Genomic DNA, 17,344 nt, shown 5'->3' with positions numbered 1-17,344 from the left:
TCCGGGTGTCTAGCCAGACCGATATCCCCGAGAGTCTCGTCGCCCATTCTTTCAAAATACACCGTTCAATATTCGTCTCACCAGAACTCGCCTATTATAGTCGTATCCTGGTAGTCGATGGTTGCTCAAGTACGACAATAATGATGGATCGTTCAATTGACTTCCATTTTCGGAAGGTGAACTTCTTCTGCTCCCAACTTTCGTGTCATCGGAATCCAAATATTGGCTTGGGATTTGTGCTAGATGTGAAGAGGGTCCAAATGATCTAAAGGAGAGGAGGCAAAGATATACACAGAAACAGTAGACACGGAACGAAGAACACTGAGGGAATGAGGGAATTCGATCGCATTAGTTAGAAGTAAAGAAAAATTAAGATGCGCATGTTCTGACCGCTAAGGCCGCGCAATGCACTAATTTACAATGGAATTAAGCCATGTCCCACTAACGGAAGTGACACCACGATAAGGGAAAAAAGAAAGGGTAAAATAAAGATATGTAGGGTCTTCATGAATCTCAGATCAAATCATCGCTTACCTGGATGCATCAATGTCCGCTATGTGAACTCGAACCGGGTAGATCGAATAGATATTCCCCATCACTCTCGGGTTTGGGCGGAAATGCTTCCACGGCGCGCCTCGTTCTGTGAGCCTTGGGTTTATTGGCATCATATGGCACCCATCTGAAGCCCCCCTGCCTTTTGGGCCTTCTAGCACCATTGCTATCACGCTCACTTGGGGCCTTTGCTGCTGAATTCTGACGTCTATCTGGGTGAGACTCTGGTGAAGAAACGCCAATCTCGCTTCCAGATGTCGATCTTTGCGTTCTAGGGGGCCGACGGATCGTTCCAGCGATGCTAGGTAGGGGGAAGTCATCGTCGGATGCCAGTGGCAGGGGTGGCAGTGATAGGCGTCTCAAGTCAATGCGTCCACGGCGGTCATAGAATGTGGCAGATTGTAACTCCCTATTCGAAAGTGGAGTGGTGAACGGGTGGGAGTCCGCAGATAGTGACGATATTTGTTCTGGGCAGAATATTAGTGATTTGAAGGGCAACACCACCGACACAGCTAACCAAAAGGAATCTCTGGACTAGATCCAACTGAGCCTAACACGTTCTCCTCTAGCGAGACAGAGCTTTGTTGGATAGCTGGAAGCTCATCAAAAGGGTCTGGGCCACCCATATGGGCAAGACAGTTCGCTTGCGACGTCAAGATATTCGATGAGGGGACTTGGTTTAATGGATTTTGTACCACTCGAGGTGCGGATACATCCATGAAGTTAATGACTGGGGAGGTGGATGCGAAGTATCCCTGATCAGGGGATATTTGGTTATCCCAAAGCGGATCCTGTATTTGGGCCTCTTGAGTTTGCCCAGAAAAGGCGGATTGACCATCTAGCTGAGCATCCTATGGTGTAAGTCGTTGCGCAGTGACTGACGGTAAGAACCCCCGCTCTCGAATAGGCGGGAACACAACGCACCTGAGTGGAGGTCTCACCAGACGGAAAGTGATCGAAGGACAGCCTTTTTTGTGCCTCCAGAGTGAAACCCTCGGCATATATCTCCCACATTCTTACTTCCTCTTCGATCGCCAAGGCCTTCCCTTCAAATACACCTATGCCTCCTCCTCGGTTTCTCCAGAATTCAATATGTTCTGACTTTTCCAAACTCGCAACACGATCGAGGTGGTGTCTCGCTTCAGGCCTCATCGCTGCCCACGACCTGTCCAAGAGTTCGATACCCGGGTTGGTCCTCCCAGCCTCGACGGACTGGATATCACCCAGGGAGGCTTGAAAGAGAAGGAGTGAGCTTCTAGGAGGAGGTATTTGGAGGAGGTTTTGGTTTGAAAAACCTCCGATCGTTGAGGTCGTGTCGGTCGTGTATGAGCGTGAGGACTCCATGTTAAACGGCGTAAGACAAAGAGAATTGGCGAAGACAAAATGAATGATTTAGCTCGTGGTGTAACCTGAATATGAACTAGGCACAAAGTCCAAACTCAAATCAAGCAGTACTCACCAGTAGACCTAGGATGTATAGTAACTTTCCCTCTTCTAAATTCTAGACTCACCTCGCCAGGGGGTAAGACAGCATGCAAGAATCAGCGATGCGCGAAGTGATGGGACGATAGATTTTACGGAGAAGCAAGCGCAGATCCAATTGTCGGGCTTTATGAGCCTCGAGACTTCGCAACGAGGATGGCCTGACTTCCCCCTCCGAGGGGTTGCGAGGAAGCATGAATCCCTGACAACAACATCTCGGGAACACGCGTGCGACAAAGGCGAGGGTGGTCAGCTCCCGCTAAATGACTAGTGGTCGATCACTAAAATGTCCCACTGAATTATTGCCTGAGGACAAAGGAGAGTCTGTTTCATCCGTCGAGATCATCCGCGGTTGTCAGGCTTGCAGTTCTCAACCGTTGTGCCGGGCGCTTGGGGTCACGAAATTTGAAATGAGTAGTGGAAACAGCCCCAAGTGTTTGCTAAAATAAGAAGACTCCCAGAATCTTCATATTAGCAGGGGCTTTGGGGTCTCCGCGCTACGACGTAAAAATTACTGTGTAGGGTTGGAAAGTAAGACACAAAGGACCCAAATTTGTATCATATTCGGTGATGTTTTGTAAGCACTGTGGACCTGAGAGTCGTTGCCAGCAACTATGCCCCAGGCTGCTCAGGATATGAGAAGAAACTCAAGTGGGGAGGACGCGCACCAACTGAATTGATTGGTGCACCAATTGATTAGAAAGAATGACCCAGGATGCCCGGACGCCGCTCGCAAACTGCACAGGCGAATTGGTGGCTTCATCATCGAAACAGATCACCATCAGAGGGTACAAGCATAAAAACAACGACTAGTTGAACTTTGAAAGGCAAGTACTTGGCTCGTACACTAAGGCTGCAGGTGGGTCAACAGGTATCCACTGAGCAATCTCTTGCCCAAACGACTTTGGAAAGACTTAAGTGAGATGGAGCCAGTCGCAGGGCCACGTTTGATGAAAGGTAGGTATGGAAAATGAAATCGGTGATTCAGGCACAATACATAGGCGCCCCGAATTGGTTGATCGACATCATTTTGGCAGGTGTGAAGCGCTCAAGTGAAAGACATAGAGCGAGGAGCGAGGGTGTACGACGCCTCCTTGACACTTCTCACAAAGACATGGAGCGGCCTTAAAGCGCCACCATTTGGGCTCGGGTGACTCCGCTTAATTATCACGAAACGTTTCTCGGCATCAACAAACCTCCAGCATGACACGTGGAGCAAATCCTTTAGCTTATTCCTTACACCCCTCACTTCACCCACGATCAAGGACTTCGTTTGAAGCCAGGATACCTTTTTTGAATTGGTGGGAGCCGTAACTGCTGAGAGTTGTCGTAATGTGCTCGAGTCGTGTTTTCATGATCTACACTAATCTTTGTGTCCAGTTATACCATAATAGTAAATGAAACATGAAACACTGGAGGAGTGGTTGGTGCTAGGGTGACACAGACACCCTTACGAATTGGCGCATGAAACCCCAATCTTTGGACATCAGTCTATGGCAACGAACCCCTAAAATCCGATGGACCAACGCAGGCTAGGTTGGTTGCTGGATGATTAAGGGGGCAGCACGAAGTTTCCCTGTATCATACACGCTAGGGAACGAAAGAACTACTCAGGGCCACTGTCGTATCACGCGCCCGCTACCCTCGCCTTACAACTCCTCCCCTACAAGCCAGCGATTGAACATCGTCAGATATTCCAATGGCTTATCGTAGGATGCCTAGGCATATTGGTTTAGCCTCTTGTTCAAATGCATGTGCCCGCTCCATCGATGGTAGCAAATATGAGTCCATTTGCAGGCCGTGTTTGGCCCGCCACCTTGTCGTTGACCTTCCAATGACGGAGGGCTTGGAAGAAAAGCCATCATGCCCAGACCAATCAAGCTGATCGATCCACCGACAGTTCGCAACCCAGATCATTAGTTCCTATGATCCGAGCGCCTCCAATCCAAGGCTGGATGTGAAGGATCGAGGGGAAAAAGTATGCATTCGGCCTCGTGAATTTACCATTGTGATGCCATATGGGTTGCGTCCTGATTGAGTATGAGCCACATAAGAGTGGCACCTGAGAATGTCGGAATTCCTCGTACCTGTAGCTCTGAACGTGCTTGACATGTGATGGTCACAGAAATCTACAGCGGCAACCTTTTTGAATTATCTTCTTACAGATGAGTATCTGGTTGAAGGTTAACAGACCTGAAGTTAATTGGTTTATGGTAGCGACACGCACACTTCTGCGGCAAATACGGGAAGGTATCAGCCCTTCAGTTCAACATGAGATCCGAGTTGCAGACAGGGCATCCAAAGCAACGTAAAACCCACACTATGCGATTCGCCTCAGGCTGCCATATGGAAACCTCGTCCTTTGGAAGAGAGCTTGAACATCCTTCCCAGCGTCTTCTGTCTTTTCAATCATTTCGTCGAAATCAGCATAAGAAAAGCCAGTGCCAAGTAAGTCAGCGCTAGTAAGGGTCAAGAATACATACACTGCTTGCAGTTGGCCGAGGAAGAGGACGTTTACGCGGTCATTCCATCCGTAGGGATTCCAAACTGTCCCATTCTCTGCCGCATCAAGGGACATGTATGGGCCCTTAATGACGAAATTCGGTAGGGAGCGGATAATCGCCCCCCCTCTGGGTCATTTCGACCCTCAAAGAAGTAGAACAACATATGATGGGCGTCGTGAGGTACTAAAAGAAAGGGCCTCGTCAACCCAAACCATCGAGGTGCCTAGCGTAGGCTATAACTCAGTGTCCCCCCGTATCCAGTGTGTGCGTGCGCACCTTACATACTTGACTGTCGGGTCACAGAATCCTGTCCCTTCGGTTCTAATAGAGCGGCGCGGAAAGGCGGGATGCGTGGACTCTGTGAAATAATGCCTCGATAGCGAAGATGCAGGCGAGACCATAGTCCACTGGGCGGGGGGCGTAGATTGTGCTTGCTGAAGCAAGATGGCTGAGGAGAACAACCAAAGTGACAAACACTGAAAACAATTCAATCCAGACCGTGAATATTCGTCCGATAGGTGATTTGGATCTATCCAATTGTGTTGAATTCAGGTTGATCGTCGTTGTAGGGGCGTGTGGAGGTTTTTTATGTAAGTTCTGAATCCCCTGGATCACTTCTATTGCCAAGACCTCATTATTAAGGGCAAAGCGCATAATTCTTAAGTTGGGGAACGTACTACATGTTCTCAGAGTCGAGCAGTGAGCTTGTGGTTGACATGCGTGGGAACTCACAATTCGTTTTGACTGTGTTTACCTTTGTGAGGTGGCCCTCGGCATCAACAGCCGTCAATATAACGGGTTGTTGTCGCGCCCGCTTTGATCTCAAATAGTGACTGGGCGTGCGTGTCCTTGAATTATATTCCAATGCCTCGTGAAGCTCCTGCTCTCGTGAATGTAAAGAGGTCCGATGGCACCGCAGGTGTGATGAACCATCAGGGCGGAACGGGACAATCCGACTGACCAACCACACTTTATTAGTGCAAGCAGAGGTTATAGAGCGAAAGAACAATAAGGCGTATGTTCACTATACGAACTCTGATAAGAGACTGGATGAATGGGTGGATATCGAAGCGTTGCATCTGCTGCAGGCAGAGAATGGTGCAGAGACTAGAGAAGGGAGGTCGAGCCGGGCCACCAGGGCACAGAAGCGAAAGCTAGAAGTACCTTCTTTGAAGTTTTGAGGTGTACGCTTCGATAACTGGGTCTGCTGTTCTTAGGAAGCCCTCGATTCTGCCAGTGAAAGCGCATTAACGCCTGGATCTCATATTGACAGTGACACGCTTTTTCACGACGATGAGGAGAGAAGTATCCTAGAACAGCAGCGGAAGACGTACCGCCGAAATTACCCCCAGGTTGTATTTGGGTACTGGAAAATTAAAACATGGTGCGTCATCAGGCACCGTTCCCTTTGTGCTGACCTTGAACAGACAACCCAGGTATTTCTCCCCGTACCCTCTAGGTGTGGATGACCATACTGCTGCTGCCGCTCTGAAGATGCTTGTTGGCAGCGCAGACGATGCCGATGAAGATTCGGCAGAGGCAAATCTTTATGTTTGTGACCGATGCTTTAAGTACATGAAGGACGGCGCGACATGGGAAGTGCATTCCGTGAGCGTTCCTTGCAGTTAACCAGTCTTGAAAGCCTCGCGTTCATTCGACCATTGGCCCCATGTATAGAGGACATGCGATGTCTCGCACCCTCCTGGACGGAAGGTCTATCAACGGGGTGCTCACACCATTTGGGAAGTTGATGGCGCTCAACAGAAAGTGGGTCTTACTGGTGGTGGTCGGTATTAATACTCGATCTCCAATCTAGCTATACTGCCAAAACCTCTCCTTATTTGGAAAGTTTTTCATTGATGTCAAGACGCTATTCTTTGACTGCGAAAATTGTGTGCTCTCGTGCCCAATCTGAAGCCTCAATGACCCTGACATTTTCCCATGGTTTAGTTATGTTCTATGTATTGACTGATGCCGACTCACGAAGGGATCATGTATTAGGATTCTTCTCCAAGGTTTGTTGGTCGATCGCGAACATGTCCCGTTATTAACCTTCCATTTAGGAAAAAGTATCGTATGACGATTATAATCTTGCTTGCATTGTCATTTTGCCTCCGTATCAGAGAAAAGGGTATGGTATGCTGTTGATCGAATTCAGTGAGCATCACGAGAGCGCCCCCCACTACGTAAATTTACGTCCTGTCCAGGCTACGAACTTTCCAGGCGGTCAGGGAAGCTTGGGACACCTGAGAGACCCTTATCAGACTTGGGATTACGCAGTTATCTGGCCTACTGGGTAGCGGTACTGGTCCGGTTCTTTCGGTGAGCGTGGGGGCCCGTGCTGAAACCATGTTATTGATAGCAGAAACAACAGTAAAGTGCTGACCGTTGCGCCAGCAGAAGTGGTGTCTGATGCGTCTTCCTCAAGTCCATCGAGTCCGACAACTTTGAAGCGGAGGAAACGATTGAAGGGTTTCGAAGGTGAAGTTTCTGAGACGCTCGCTGGTCTGCCACAAAGCTCCTATATAACACTCATTGAAGGTCAGCCTGCCTGAGGCCCTCACTGGATTTTTAACTCAAAACATATCTCAGAACCATCATTTGGTTCGTTTCGAACGACTCAAACTACCGTTTCAGAGATTGACGGAAGTGCAACGACGCACCTCACTATTAAATGCACCTTGATGGATATATCAAAGGCAACCAACTTACGACCGGAGGATGCAGCTTTTGCTATGGAGGAATGTGGATTGCTCAGTCGTGTGAGAACCTCGAACGGTACAGAGAGTGAAGTCATCGTTATTTCCCGTGAAATGGTGGAAGCCGTAGCTGCTGAGCACAAAGTGAAGCCTGCGGTATTAGATATGGCTCATATCTTATCGTGATGCGCACATGAAGTCGGAGATGCTCTCCTGATTCCTTTTGGTTTTGGGTTGAATGTTTTGAACGGGCCTGCACTAATCTATGTATCTCTTACGCGACCATAGTAAATGAAATAAATTAGCGGCCATAACAGAGGAAGCCCCCAGAGCAGGCAGAGTAGTCAAACTCCTTGACAGTTTCCTGATCTCTGGTCTGTCATGCAAAGTGCCTCTCGATGACGCGAGTTTCCAATGCAAGGCTGGATGGTTGCGGCCTGATTGAGCACGAGCCATATAGAAGTTATGCCTGAGAATGTCGAGGATCCTCGTGCCTGCAGCTTTGAACGCGCTTGACATGTGGTGGTCACAGAAATCCGCACATTGAAACGCTCAACGACAACCCTTTTGAATGATATATATTCTTGCAGATGGGAATCTGGATGGTTATGAAGATCGTTTACTGGCAGAGGGACGTTCCGCGGAGCGGAAATGCCAGGAGAGTGCGCACCGCGACTTTGATCTTAACGCATGATGCAATATCGAGAAGAGGTTCCTTCAAAGATGTCATGCCGCGCAGAATCTTATGGGGCACCTAAAGGAGGGTGGTCTAAGGAGCGCGTAGAGCGGGAACAAACATAATACATGCTCAACGAAGCCAGTGCTCCTGTTTCCAATGATTACGGATTTGAGGTTGATCGGTTCATGGCAGAAATAGTGCGATTTTGGTCACAGACCTCTGCAGCAAATACGGGAAGATACTGGCTCTTCAGTTCAACATGGGATCCGTGCTGTAGGCAGAGCATGCGAGGAAGCGTCAACGAACAGCATATGATTATCCCGCCATATGGAAGCCTCGTTCTTTGAAAGAGCCAAATGTTTCGAAGAAGAGGGAAATGAACGCTTGGAGATCTTTCGCAGCGTTTCAGTCATTTCAATCGTTTCGCCGAAAATCGGCATAGGAGAAGCCAATGCCAACGCTAAGGAAGCGGGTGGGTGGACTCAGGATTATACCACTTGGGGTGGGTCGAGAAGGGAGACGTTCGCGCGATCATTCCATTCGTAGGGATTTTCCTTCTGCTGCATAGGGGACATATCGATCTTACATGGACCCTGAATAAAATTAGTATTGACGTTCGAAAATTTAAGCTGACGAGTCCCATGAGCGGCCAAGCTCGCTCGAACATCCCGGCCTGAAAATACACGCCAGGATGAAATCCACTTTCGCTAGATACGGGTCGTATAATCAGCTTCCATTAATCAAAGAAGTAGAAGAACAAATGGCGGGCATTGTAAGAAAGCCTTTATGAGCTGCCCAAGTCTCCCGATCAATCATTAATGAAGTGTCAGCACAAACCATCAAGATGCCCAGTATAGGCCCTGATGGACTAATTCAATGATCGCATTGTAACCAGTATGCACGGATCTTACTTGACTGTCGGATCACAGAATCCTGTTCTTTTGACTGCAATAGAGTGATGCGGAAAGGTGGGATGCGTAAACCCCGTGAAATAGTGCTTCCACAGAGATGAGAGCTATACAGAAGCATCTGAGACGCGAATCGTCTACTGTCCCGAGGAGCCATAATTGTGCTTGCTGAAGCACAATGATTGAGAAGAACCAGAGCGACAGGCGCCGAATAAAATTTCATCTCAAACGCGAATGCTCTTCTAGCAAGTGTCGCACCGTAAAAAAACAATGCCTCCAAGCTGAAGCTCCTTCACAATGATCACTTTGGGAGCCCAAGGTTCCACTGAGAACTCTATATAATATTGCGAAGTCATAGAGGCTGGAGTCCTGCCTGACTGAGAACAACCTCTGCAGAGACGCAATATGCACATGATCACCAGGGACCCAAGCATGACACAAGATATGTGATGAACCGAGAACTTATTTTGATGACTCCGATCGGCCAGGCTCAAGTAAAGTAGTGGCGCTAATGTCGCAACGGTTGCGCTTGGCAAATCCGGCAAATTTAAGGCCGTGGAGTGCGAAGCAGAAAGACATGCAGTTTGGACCGTTTCTTGACAGGTAGGTCGTGGGCATACAGCAAAGGCTTAGCATCTCTAGATGCGGCGTCCCAAGAACATTTCTCGCAGGGGTCGCATTGCATTTTCCCACGTAAGAAGCGCTGAGCGCCTTCTAAATTAATAAGCGCCGGAAGCATGTGATGCCTTGTTGATGATTCATGTCCAGCCACTCTGCTCGACCTTTATCAGGGAACACGCGCAGTGAAACGTTCCGTCGAAGGATAAGAGGGACTCAGCCCCTTTCGAGGCTGGGTGGGGCCTCAAATATTGTGTCCACATTCAGTGTTGCTTGTAAGTTTGCCACCCCTCAACCGCTGAGGAACGTGACCCCCATTCGCAAATTCTGGCTTCCTCGCTCCAATTTAACGTATGCTAAAGTCTGCATATCATATGCTGTTTTCTGCGCTGACTGGGGCGAGGGAGAGCATGTATTCTCACCAGTGCGTGCTTGCAAACAATAGCGTCTCGTTTAGCCTTTATTCAATTGCCCCTCCACCTGGCCAAACAAAACTTATATAAAGGCGAGGCGTTGGGTCGACCGCCAGAAGCAATCGCTATTCACATTATCACCTGAGGAGCAACGTATGATGGCAAATGATTCTTCACAAAGTAAAGCGCCATTAACAACGGCACAGTCCAAGTGATTGAGGTATGAAGTTCATGCATGCTCGGTTCTTCCCCTTGCCCGTGAGTCCGGATTCCCCGTTGTTCTCCATTCTCCCGTTTTACGGATGTTGATTAGATCTGGGATTGAGATTTGCTATCAGTGAATCATCAGGAGTTCAAAGACATGATTGGTTAGTCGGGTGTGATTTGGGGCGAACTGTACGCCTTTACGCCATGAATCCTACTGGAGTAAAGAAATTCCAATGATGGTCGATGATGATCATGACTGATCGAGCTGCGGTGGCTCCGTACCATAGATAATTTCCCCCCAAGTTTTACACCCATCACTGGCCTCGGGTGGTCTAGACATAACATCTTTTGAACCCTAGATGAATTAATGTGAAGGGCTGATCGGGTGACATAGCTAAATCTAGGCTGTATGATGCCAGATGATGAGCTGGCGCCGAAGTTTGACTCATCTGTGATATAGGGGAGAGTCTGAAATTGGAAAGGGTCAAATACAAATTATTTAATGGTGGCCAACGTATATATTGAACGCAGGACACTGGCTTGGTGTCAAGGCGTGATGGAAATCGAGGACCGCCACAGCTCCCATCGGGACTGATATTACGAAGTCACAGAGGCTGGAGTCCTGCCTACTAAAACATCGGGGTGTTGAATGCATATGACTTCATTAAAGACGCCACTTGATTTGGCCCCCGTTGCAATGGAGGTAATTTGAACGCCTTCCCCCGGCCGAGTCGAATTACTACCATAGTTCAATCACGGAGCAGCTCAACAGTTTGAGCATGCCGAGCAGCCTGAAGTTTGCAGGTTAGATATCAAGAACTCACACACGCGGTAAAGGGTCCGTGATCGGATGGAACCCCCAAGTGCGACGGGGGACGAGGAGGGCCCAGAATCCGTCAGAGAGATATACAACAGCCAATGTCAAGATCGAGTACTGAACCCGGCAACTGAGTCGATGAATTTGTCATTGGCGCATCGATCACAGCGCCAGCTACGTCCCAGAAAAAGGTTAGGCAGGACTCCAGCCTCTAACATTAGATAGAGGATTAAGTCGCCAATTTTGGGTCAGTCTATAACTGGAAGGGTCGGAGGACGAGCCTTCCGAACCTCATCATCCAGATTTCACTGTTGTCTTCGACGGTCTAGATGGAATAAGCATGAGGAGCAGATCACAAAATCGCAACGCCCACAGACCTCATAAACTTGGAACCATGCTAAGAGCATATTCGTGGAGATTCAAAACAGGAGACCTTAAGGGCAGTGGCAGTTTGGAGGACAAGCCCGATAATAGTTTTCCGTCTGCCACCAACAGGAGCGGCCAACGACAACTCCACCGTGAACGGAACATCTAAGCCGGAGCCTGCGCGCCTAACTCTCCATTCCTCGCAACACTGGATACGTACGAATTTTCTTCACCGTAATTCCCGAGTGATCCCAATAGTGATCCCAATCTTGATTAGGGTTGTTTTGTTCAACCTCACTGATAAGAACCTCATCCTTGTGACCATCCAACACCTCATTGTGTAACGCCGTTAACGAAGACGCTAATTTGGGTCAATGCCATCCAACTGATACTTTACAATCGTTGACGCGAATAAACTCTTGGCTACAAGGGCACGCGTTGCAGACGAGCTCGAAAGGTGTACAACGCATATTGACTCGCAGTCAGCCACTCATACGGATATCGCGGTCACTGGGGAAACGTGTTTGATCGATCGGAGCGACCTCCCTACAAACACAGGTCTGGCTTATTCCTGACGCCGCAGATCCAGTAACGTTTGCATCCTCATCTCGCCTCGTTGGCCCCACCCACCCTGTCCCGGTCGAAATTGGGAGTAAAGATCGTAGCCGTTCTTGTTCAACTCTTCCGGTGAATATGACCTACAATCAATCGCGACATTGAGCATCAGCTCGCTTCGACGAGTGCTTTCGCTAGCCTTCGCTTACTCTTGTAAAAGCTGCATTGAACCAATAACAGAACCCATCAAGTGCTTGAATGATCGTTGGATATATCTATATGCCTAATAACAAATTGTAAGCCCAGCCCCTAATTAGTACTCACTCCACACATATCAGTCGATTAGCACCCACCATTTCGGGCTCTGCAGCCTCTCCTTTCACGATCCCGCGCCATTCCCCCGCATCGGTCTTCATTACAGGTCTATTAAAGCGATTGAGCCCCCACATTAAGTGGAAAGGTGTCTTGCATACATTCTACCGGAGTACCCGCAGGATTCCAATTGGTATACCGTTTAACCACCCATTTGAGACTTACTTTCGGCCCATTAATTCGATATAAGGTTGCGTGGAACCCCCTTCAAAGTCGGAGTCCTTATCTTTGTGGAAAATGCCAAGCGCGACACCCTTTGAAGAGGCATTCTTTTCAGCATACACTGAAGCTGGATATAAAATGTGGCCTTCAGATATCATGCTGTGAGCGGATTCGAGACGTTACCAATGCTCAGGGCCTCCGCTCGAGTAAATTTCAGCCTTTCCGCCACAACAGCCGCCCAAGCTGTCATGACTGGGGCCCGATTGATGATGACTAGCATCGATGCCAGTGACTAGATGAAAAGGTAGCCTCAAACCGGGCCGGTGGCTAACGCAGAAAATTTGAAACACCTTTTCGTCCACATTCTCGTCATATTCAAACGCATGTGGTCCAGGTGCATGACCACTTGCATGTCTCATTCTTGGGCCATCTTCATCATCTTCGTCGGTTCGTTTTCGCATTTCCGTTGGCTGTTTATCAACCTGGTGAAGGTAGGGTTGGAGCACTAAATGGAAGAAAGCCGGAAGGAGTTGGACTTGAAAATCTCACTTTCGAAGGCTTCAATGCGAGAGCTGGGAGGGATCTTAACACCTTAGAGGGCAAGTCAGGCGTCTCCATTGGCTGTGCATTGAGGTTTGCAGGATTGTCATAAAAAGCGGATTTGCTGGATGTCATATCAAGGACACCAATGTTCCATTTAGGAAGGAGAAGCGACGATGATGAATGGTAATCATTAGAGGACGGTTGGAGGGGTGTACCAGGGGCAGATTGCCCAGGATAGGGCACCCTTGATTCACCAACACGATCGGGATTGATCTCCATAACTGATTCCTCGGCTATGATGTTAGGATTGAAGTCCCCCCCCAGATATAAGGACTCTTCGTTGACAGTACTACGTCCGTTTGGCGTGAGTGCATGCTCTTGATGTGAAGGAGATTGTTCAGGCTGCGACATTGAGGGAGGGAGAGCCAAGTAGGATGTCATTAGCATATCTTCGCGGTCTCCATCTTGTTTAAGGAATGAATCCACTGAGCTGTCGGTGCGTGAGGGCGGCAACGGTTTAGGTTCGGATATCTTGAGGATTGATAATGAGTTTTGCTCAGCGCAGGTGTCCACGAGCAATCGAAAGACCTTCCGCATCGTCGGTCGTGCGTCAGGAGAAATTGCGCAACAACTGGATAGTACTTCCTCCACTGGAGAGGATTGCTTCCAGTCCCAAGGCGGACGGCCGAATCTTAACGCATCCAATAATTGGGCATCATTCTTGAGTGAAGGGAAGGGGCTTCCATCAAAAAGTATCTGTTAAGTTTCAGTCAAGTGCAAGAATGTTATATTCGCGAATTACAACGGCTCACCATGGCACAAATGCAGGCAAAGGAGTAAATATCACCGGATGTCGTCTTGACACCGCTGTCCACAATCTCTGGGGCGCAATAACGCAATGTAAATGCAGGCCCCGACGATGTATGTCCTGTTGCCAATCCGTCCGCTATCAAAGACAACCCGAAATCACACAACTTAGCATGCCCAGCATCGCTGATTAATATGTTGAGCTGCGTGGTCCCGATTACTTCACGCAGGCTTCATAGAAAACACGTGTTGACCTACAGGCTTGAGATCGCCGTGCACGACAACAGGGTCACGGTCATGGAGGTAGGTCAGACCTCGAGCAACATCGAGAAGCTGTTCTCTCCTTCAGTCTAAATGGTCAGTGTCATCGCTGATGTCACTCACCAGAGGCAGTCGACTGCAGGACGGTTTGCATTGCAGATATTGAACAAGGTTCCCATTTGAACACCACTCAGACACCAATGCTGCTTCTGGTACTCCATCACGACGTTCAATCGCAAAACCAATAAATTCCACGATATTTCCGTGGTCCAAGCTCTTCCATATCTTCATCTCCCTCGTTAGGTGCTGGTGAGGTAGGTGTGTCTTCGACAATATTAATCTGGTTGGAGAAATCCCTCACCTTCATAGTTTTTTCTATTTGCTCTACGTCAGATAGCATGTTGCTGATAGGCGGTCTGAGAACTTTGTAACAGACCTTGATGGGAAAATGGAAGTGAAGGGAGACAACCAACGTGTCAGTCCAAGAGAACATACTTACATTCATCGAAGCCAGCTGAGCGCCAGATCGGACCCATTCTGCACGATAAACCTCGGAATAGCCGCCCCGTGCAACTAATGTCTTGGCACCAAATTGGTCACTAAGGTTCTGGACATCCTGGATTGTGGATAAGGCTTTCATCGTGACTGACGAAACAGCATCCATCGCGCAATTGACTAGGAATCTGCACGTGGAGTGTACAGACACACCAAGTGTGCTAGGCCCCTTATACAGCACCCAGTGCTAAGAGCGTTTGAACAAGAAAAGGCCTTGTTATTGCTGTAGTCGCTGCGAATTAACAAGGACAGAATCCCAAAGTCATTCAACACCGTAATTACCTTGCTTGGTCACTTCGGCCCCGGGTCACATTATTACCATCTTTCCCCATGTCTACGTTGAACAAGTGCAAGCAGCGCGCGCAAGACTTTGTTCGTATTCTGTGCAGTGTAACCCGTTGTACGCTCCGTCATATGCCTGCAGGCACAGATAACGAATCACACACACGTGCAAGCAGCGCGTGCAAGCGCCTCTGAGTCGTACTAATATACAGTATTCCATAGTCCTTGGGTTCCCTAATAATTACATTCACGATCTGCTACAGATTGAAGTTTCTCCCACGTCATTTAAATTTTGTGCAGGCCAGCGGTTGCGAGCCGTACATGCATGGAAAGTAAAAGACAAGCAATATATATATATGTTATATTTGAATGCTGCGTGTCAACACCTAGCTTCAAATGCGCCTGATTGCCTAATCAATCTTGGTAAGAAAAAGTAATGCTGAACACCCTTACGATTGGTTCAGGGGTGTGGCTGGGTAGTTCTCAACAACATGAGTATTCGACGTTGGAGCGTAGGTCGATGTCTCAACGTCAAACAGTTGTGTCCCTCCAACGGTTACTAACTTACTTCTCCTATATTCAGACTGCCCAGGCCTGAGTTTAAAGCCGGAAAACTCAGCACGCGCAAGCGCCTATGCGATCACAGGATCCATGCAGTCTCGCTGTTGGAATATCAATGGCTGCTTCTGTCAGGCGAGTGGCGACGGATTTACACAGCACGCGCGTTGCGCGCCGTGCGCTGGCTCATAGTACGCTCAGCTCTACCATATGACCCACAAATAATTCCTTGCCCTCTGGAGATCTCAAAAGGCTGAGTTGTGAGGCTTAGATGCGCGGGCGGTAGCTGGCTCGTTGACGGCCTTCTACCATGGCCGCCCGGTATCCCATCTTCAGTCTATTCTCGTTGGCCGATTCATGCAGCCCAAGTACCCAATTATCCCAGCCCCCAAACAATGCGAAACAGACGCAGGTACCGACTTTTGCCTTGTACCTTACCAGCATAGAACTTCCCCCTATGATGACGGATATACTGAGTTTCTATGTCCTCTACTCCGGTATAGGAAGGAGCGTCCACGTGTCCGGCGCCTGGCCATGAAGGCGAGTCATTGGCAGAATCACTGAGGCAGTCGTTCTTCACATTGTCACCCGAGGAGTAATGGGGTAAACGAATAGGAGAGCTAACACGGGAGCTCAGTCTCCGTAAATCAACATATTCCGCACACTTTCCCCTCGCCCTTGAGTTCGGATCCGCCTTTGTGCCATGGATCCTATGTACTGGGGGGAAAGAAATCCCAATGACGATTCTTATCGAGTTGCGGCTTGACTGATGCAAGTGTCGAGAAGACTATGACTGGTCGAGCTGTGGTGACTCCGTACACTCCGTGCCTGATAACAAGTTTTGCATCTGTCACTGGTCCTGGTCGTCTAGACAAACCATCTTGACCCTAGATTAGCCCCTGAATTAATGCGACACGTTGTGAAGGGAGGCGCCAGTGGCGATCCACAAATTCCATAATAATTGGTTAACAAGAAGTGATGATTAGGGAGAGTAAGTCGGCTCCCGCAGGGATAGATGCAAACCCTTCGTAACGAACAACTTCTTGTTGCTGCCACAGGAAACAACCAGACAACCATCGCCCTTTGTGCGGGGCTGGCTTTTGTTCTCAGTTTCCCACGCAAAGCACGTGACATGCACTTGTAATCCCTTGTTCCTTTGTCTATAAAGGTCCTGTTGGAGCAGATATCCAGTGCTTCAGGCTGCTTGCCTTGCACCGTACTTGCTGTTGAAACTTCTTCTAAACTCGCTTTCATTTATTCTTTCGTTGCCTGCAATGTCGACCTTTGCAACCAACGTTCCAGTTTTGGCACCGGTGCCCATTCCAGTCGTTGCTTCGCGCTTGCGCCGAGCAGCTGCTCATCTTTCACCTATTAAAACAATTCCACCGTCGTATAAGGAGATCAGTGACGTTTCATTGGTATCTGCAGCTCGAGCAGAAGGCAAGGCTGATGGTGAAGAGGACGGACACATCGTGAACGTTACCATTCAGCTCGGGTCCTGCTGCAGTCGGAAACGTTTAGCACGTAGAGTGGGCAAGACGATTCGGATGAACTTTGAGCCCATCTTCTCCACCATTCTCATCATTTGCCTTTTTGTGCTCCTTATTTTCTCGATCTCCACTATTCCCCAGTCCATCAATGATACTCATGGAGCTTCACCATCCCTCCGAGCCGTTCCCGCCGCATCCACGCTGAAAGGAAATTCAATCCGCGAACGCCTCTGGGTCTCGGGTCGCAGGAATGTCAATGACGTTTTCTTCCCCGCTCCCACCCAGGGCTTGCCAGTTGACAAACAACAGAAATCGAAGCGCATTATCATTGCTCCGTCTGGCATCGCCTCTGCCAAATTCCGACGGTCGGTACAACCAATCGAGGATTCTCACTCTCACCCTGAAGACCTTGGGGAGCTCTTTGGCGTTCCAAAGCGTCCCTGAAACTGTCGTTTCAAACTACTGTTCCTGTCATGTCCCGACCACGTCCGTTACAATCGACATTTGGATCAAT

The 17,344-nt window shown here is 48.8% G+C and overlaps 7 protein-coding genes across 7 annotated transcripts; 3 read left to right on the top strand and 4 right to left on the bottom strand.

Moving 5' to 3' along the window:
- Positions 1-543: 543 nt before the first annotated feature.
- On the bottom strand, positions 544-1,896 carry EI90DRAFT_3117552 (uncharacterized protein; the record flags this gene model as incomplete). The annotated part of the gene is made up of 3 exons (XM_039063005.1): positions 544-1,019; positions 1,070-1,403; positions 1,477-1,896. 3 exons carry the CDS (start codon positions 1,894-1,896, stop codon positions 544-546), a joined length of 1,230 nt encoding a protein of 409 aa, XP_038921375.1.
- Positions 1,897-4,249: 2,353 nt separating this feature from the next.
- EI90DRAFT_3037740 (uncharacterized protein) lies at positions 4,250-4,642 on the bottom strand. Its single transcript, XM_039058808.1, has one exon. It carries the CDS (start codon positions 4,610-4,612, stop codon positions 4,355-4,357), a length of 258 nt encoding a protein of 85 aa, XP_038921374.1. The 5' UTR covers positions 4,613-4,642; the 3' UTR covers positions 4,250-4,354.
- Positions 4,643-5,218: 576 nt separating this feature from the next.
- On the top strand, positions 5,219-7,423 carry EI90DRAFT_3144075 (acyl-CoA N-acyltransferase; the record flags this gene model as incomplete). Its single annotated transcript, XM_039065090.1, has 12 exons — positions 5,219-5,301; positions 5,458-5,698; positions 5,756-5,974; positions 6,033-6,146; positions 6,216-6,305; positions 6,355-6,430; positions 6,489-6,553; positions 6,602-6,695; positions 6,746-6,860; positions 6,904-7,079; positions 7,131-7,300; positions 7,325-7,423. 12 exons carry the CDS (start codon positions 5,219-5,221, stop codon positions 7,421-7,423), a joined length of 1,542 nt encoding a protein of 513 aa, XP_038921373.1.
- Positions 7,424-9,571: 2,148 nt separating this feature from the next.
- EI90DRAFT_3037733 (uncharacterized protein) lies at positions 9,572-10,567 on the top strand. The gene is made up of 3 exons (XM_039058807.1): positions 9,572-9,866; positions 9,948-10,113; positions 10,169-10,567. Exons 1-2 carry the CDS (start codon positions 9,585-9,587, stop codon positions 10,068-10,070), a joined length of 405 nt encoding a protein of 134 aa, XP_038921372.1. The 5' UTR covers positions 9,572-9,584; the 3' UTR covers positions 10,071-10,113; positions 10,169-10,567.
- Positions 10,568-11,483: 916 nt separating this feature from the next.
- EI90DRAFT_2282659 (uncharacterized protein) lies at positions 11,484-13,847 on the bottom strand. The gene is made up of 8 exons (XM_039052815.1): positions 13,690-13,847; positions 12,884-13,616; positions 12,685-12,804; positions 12,518-12,626; positions 12,338-12,461; positions 12,154-12,223; positions 12,010-12,083; positions 11,484-11,943 (listed from the first exon to the last, which is right to left on the bottom strand). Exons 2-8 carry the CDS (start codon positions 13,472-13,474, stop codon positions 11,811-11,813), a joined length of 1,221 nt encoding a protein of 406 aa, XP_038921371.1. The 5' UTR covers positions 13,475-13,616; positions 13,690-13,847; the 3' UTR covers positions 11,484-11,810.
- Positions 13,800-14,692, bottom strand: EI90DRAFT_2282676 (kinase-like domain-containing protein). Its single transcript, XM_039052816.1, has 4 exons — positions 14,445-14,692; positions 14,307-14,381; positions 14,069-14,251; positions 13,800-14,017 (listed from the first exon to the last, which is right to left on the bottom strand). The coding sequence occupies exons 1-4, from the start codon at positions 14,607-14,609 to the stop codon at positions 13,907-13,909; spliced, it is 534 nt and encodes a 177-aa protein (XP_038921370.1). The 5' UTR covers positions 14,610-14,692; the 3' UTR covers positions 13,800-13,906.
- A 1,474-nt stretch (positions 14,693-16,166) lies between these two features.
- On the top strand, positions 16,167-17,312 carry EI90DRAFT_2282931 (uncharacterized protein). Its single transcript, XM_039052817.1, has 2 exons — positions 16,167-16,331; positions 16,399-17,312. Exon 2 carries the CDS (start codon positions 16,615-16,617, stop codon positions 17,272-17,274), a length of 660 nt encoding a protein of 219 aa, XP_038921369.1. The 5' UTR covers positions 16,167-16,331; positions 16,399-16,614; the 3' UTR covers positions 17,275-17,312.
- The last annotated feature ends 32 nt before the right edge of the window (positions 17,313-17,344 follow it).

Source organism: Cantharellus anzutake, assembly GCF_015039405.1.
Source record: "Cantharellus anzutake strain C23 chromosome Unknown EI90scaffold_6, whole genome shotgun sequence".
NCBI classification, from domain to species: domain Eukaryota; kingdom Fungi; phylum Basidiomycota; class Agaricomycetes; order Cantharellales; family Hydnaceae; genus Cantharellus; species Cantharellus anzutake.
The sequence above is the reverse complement of the archived record's forward strand: the minus strand, read 5'-3'. Positions and strand labels throughout refer to the sequence as shown.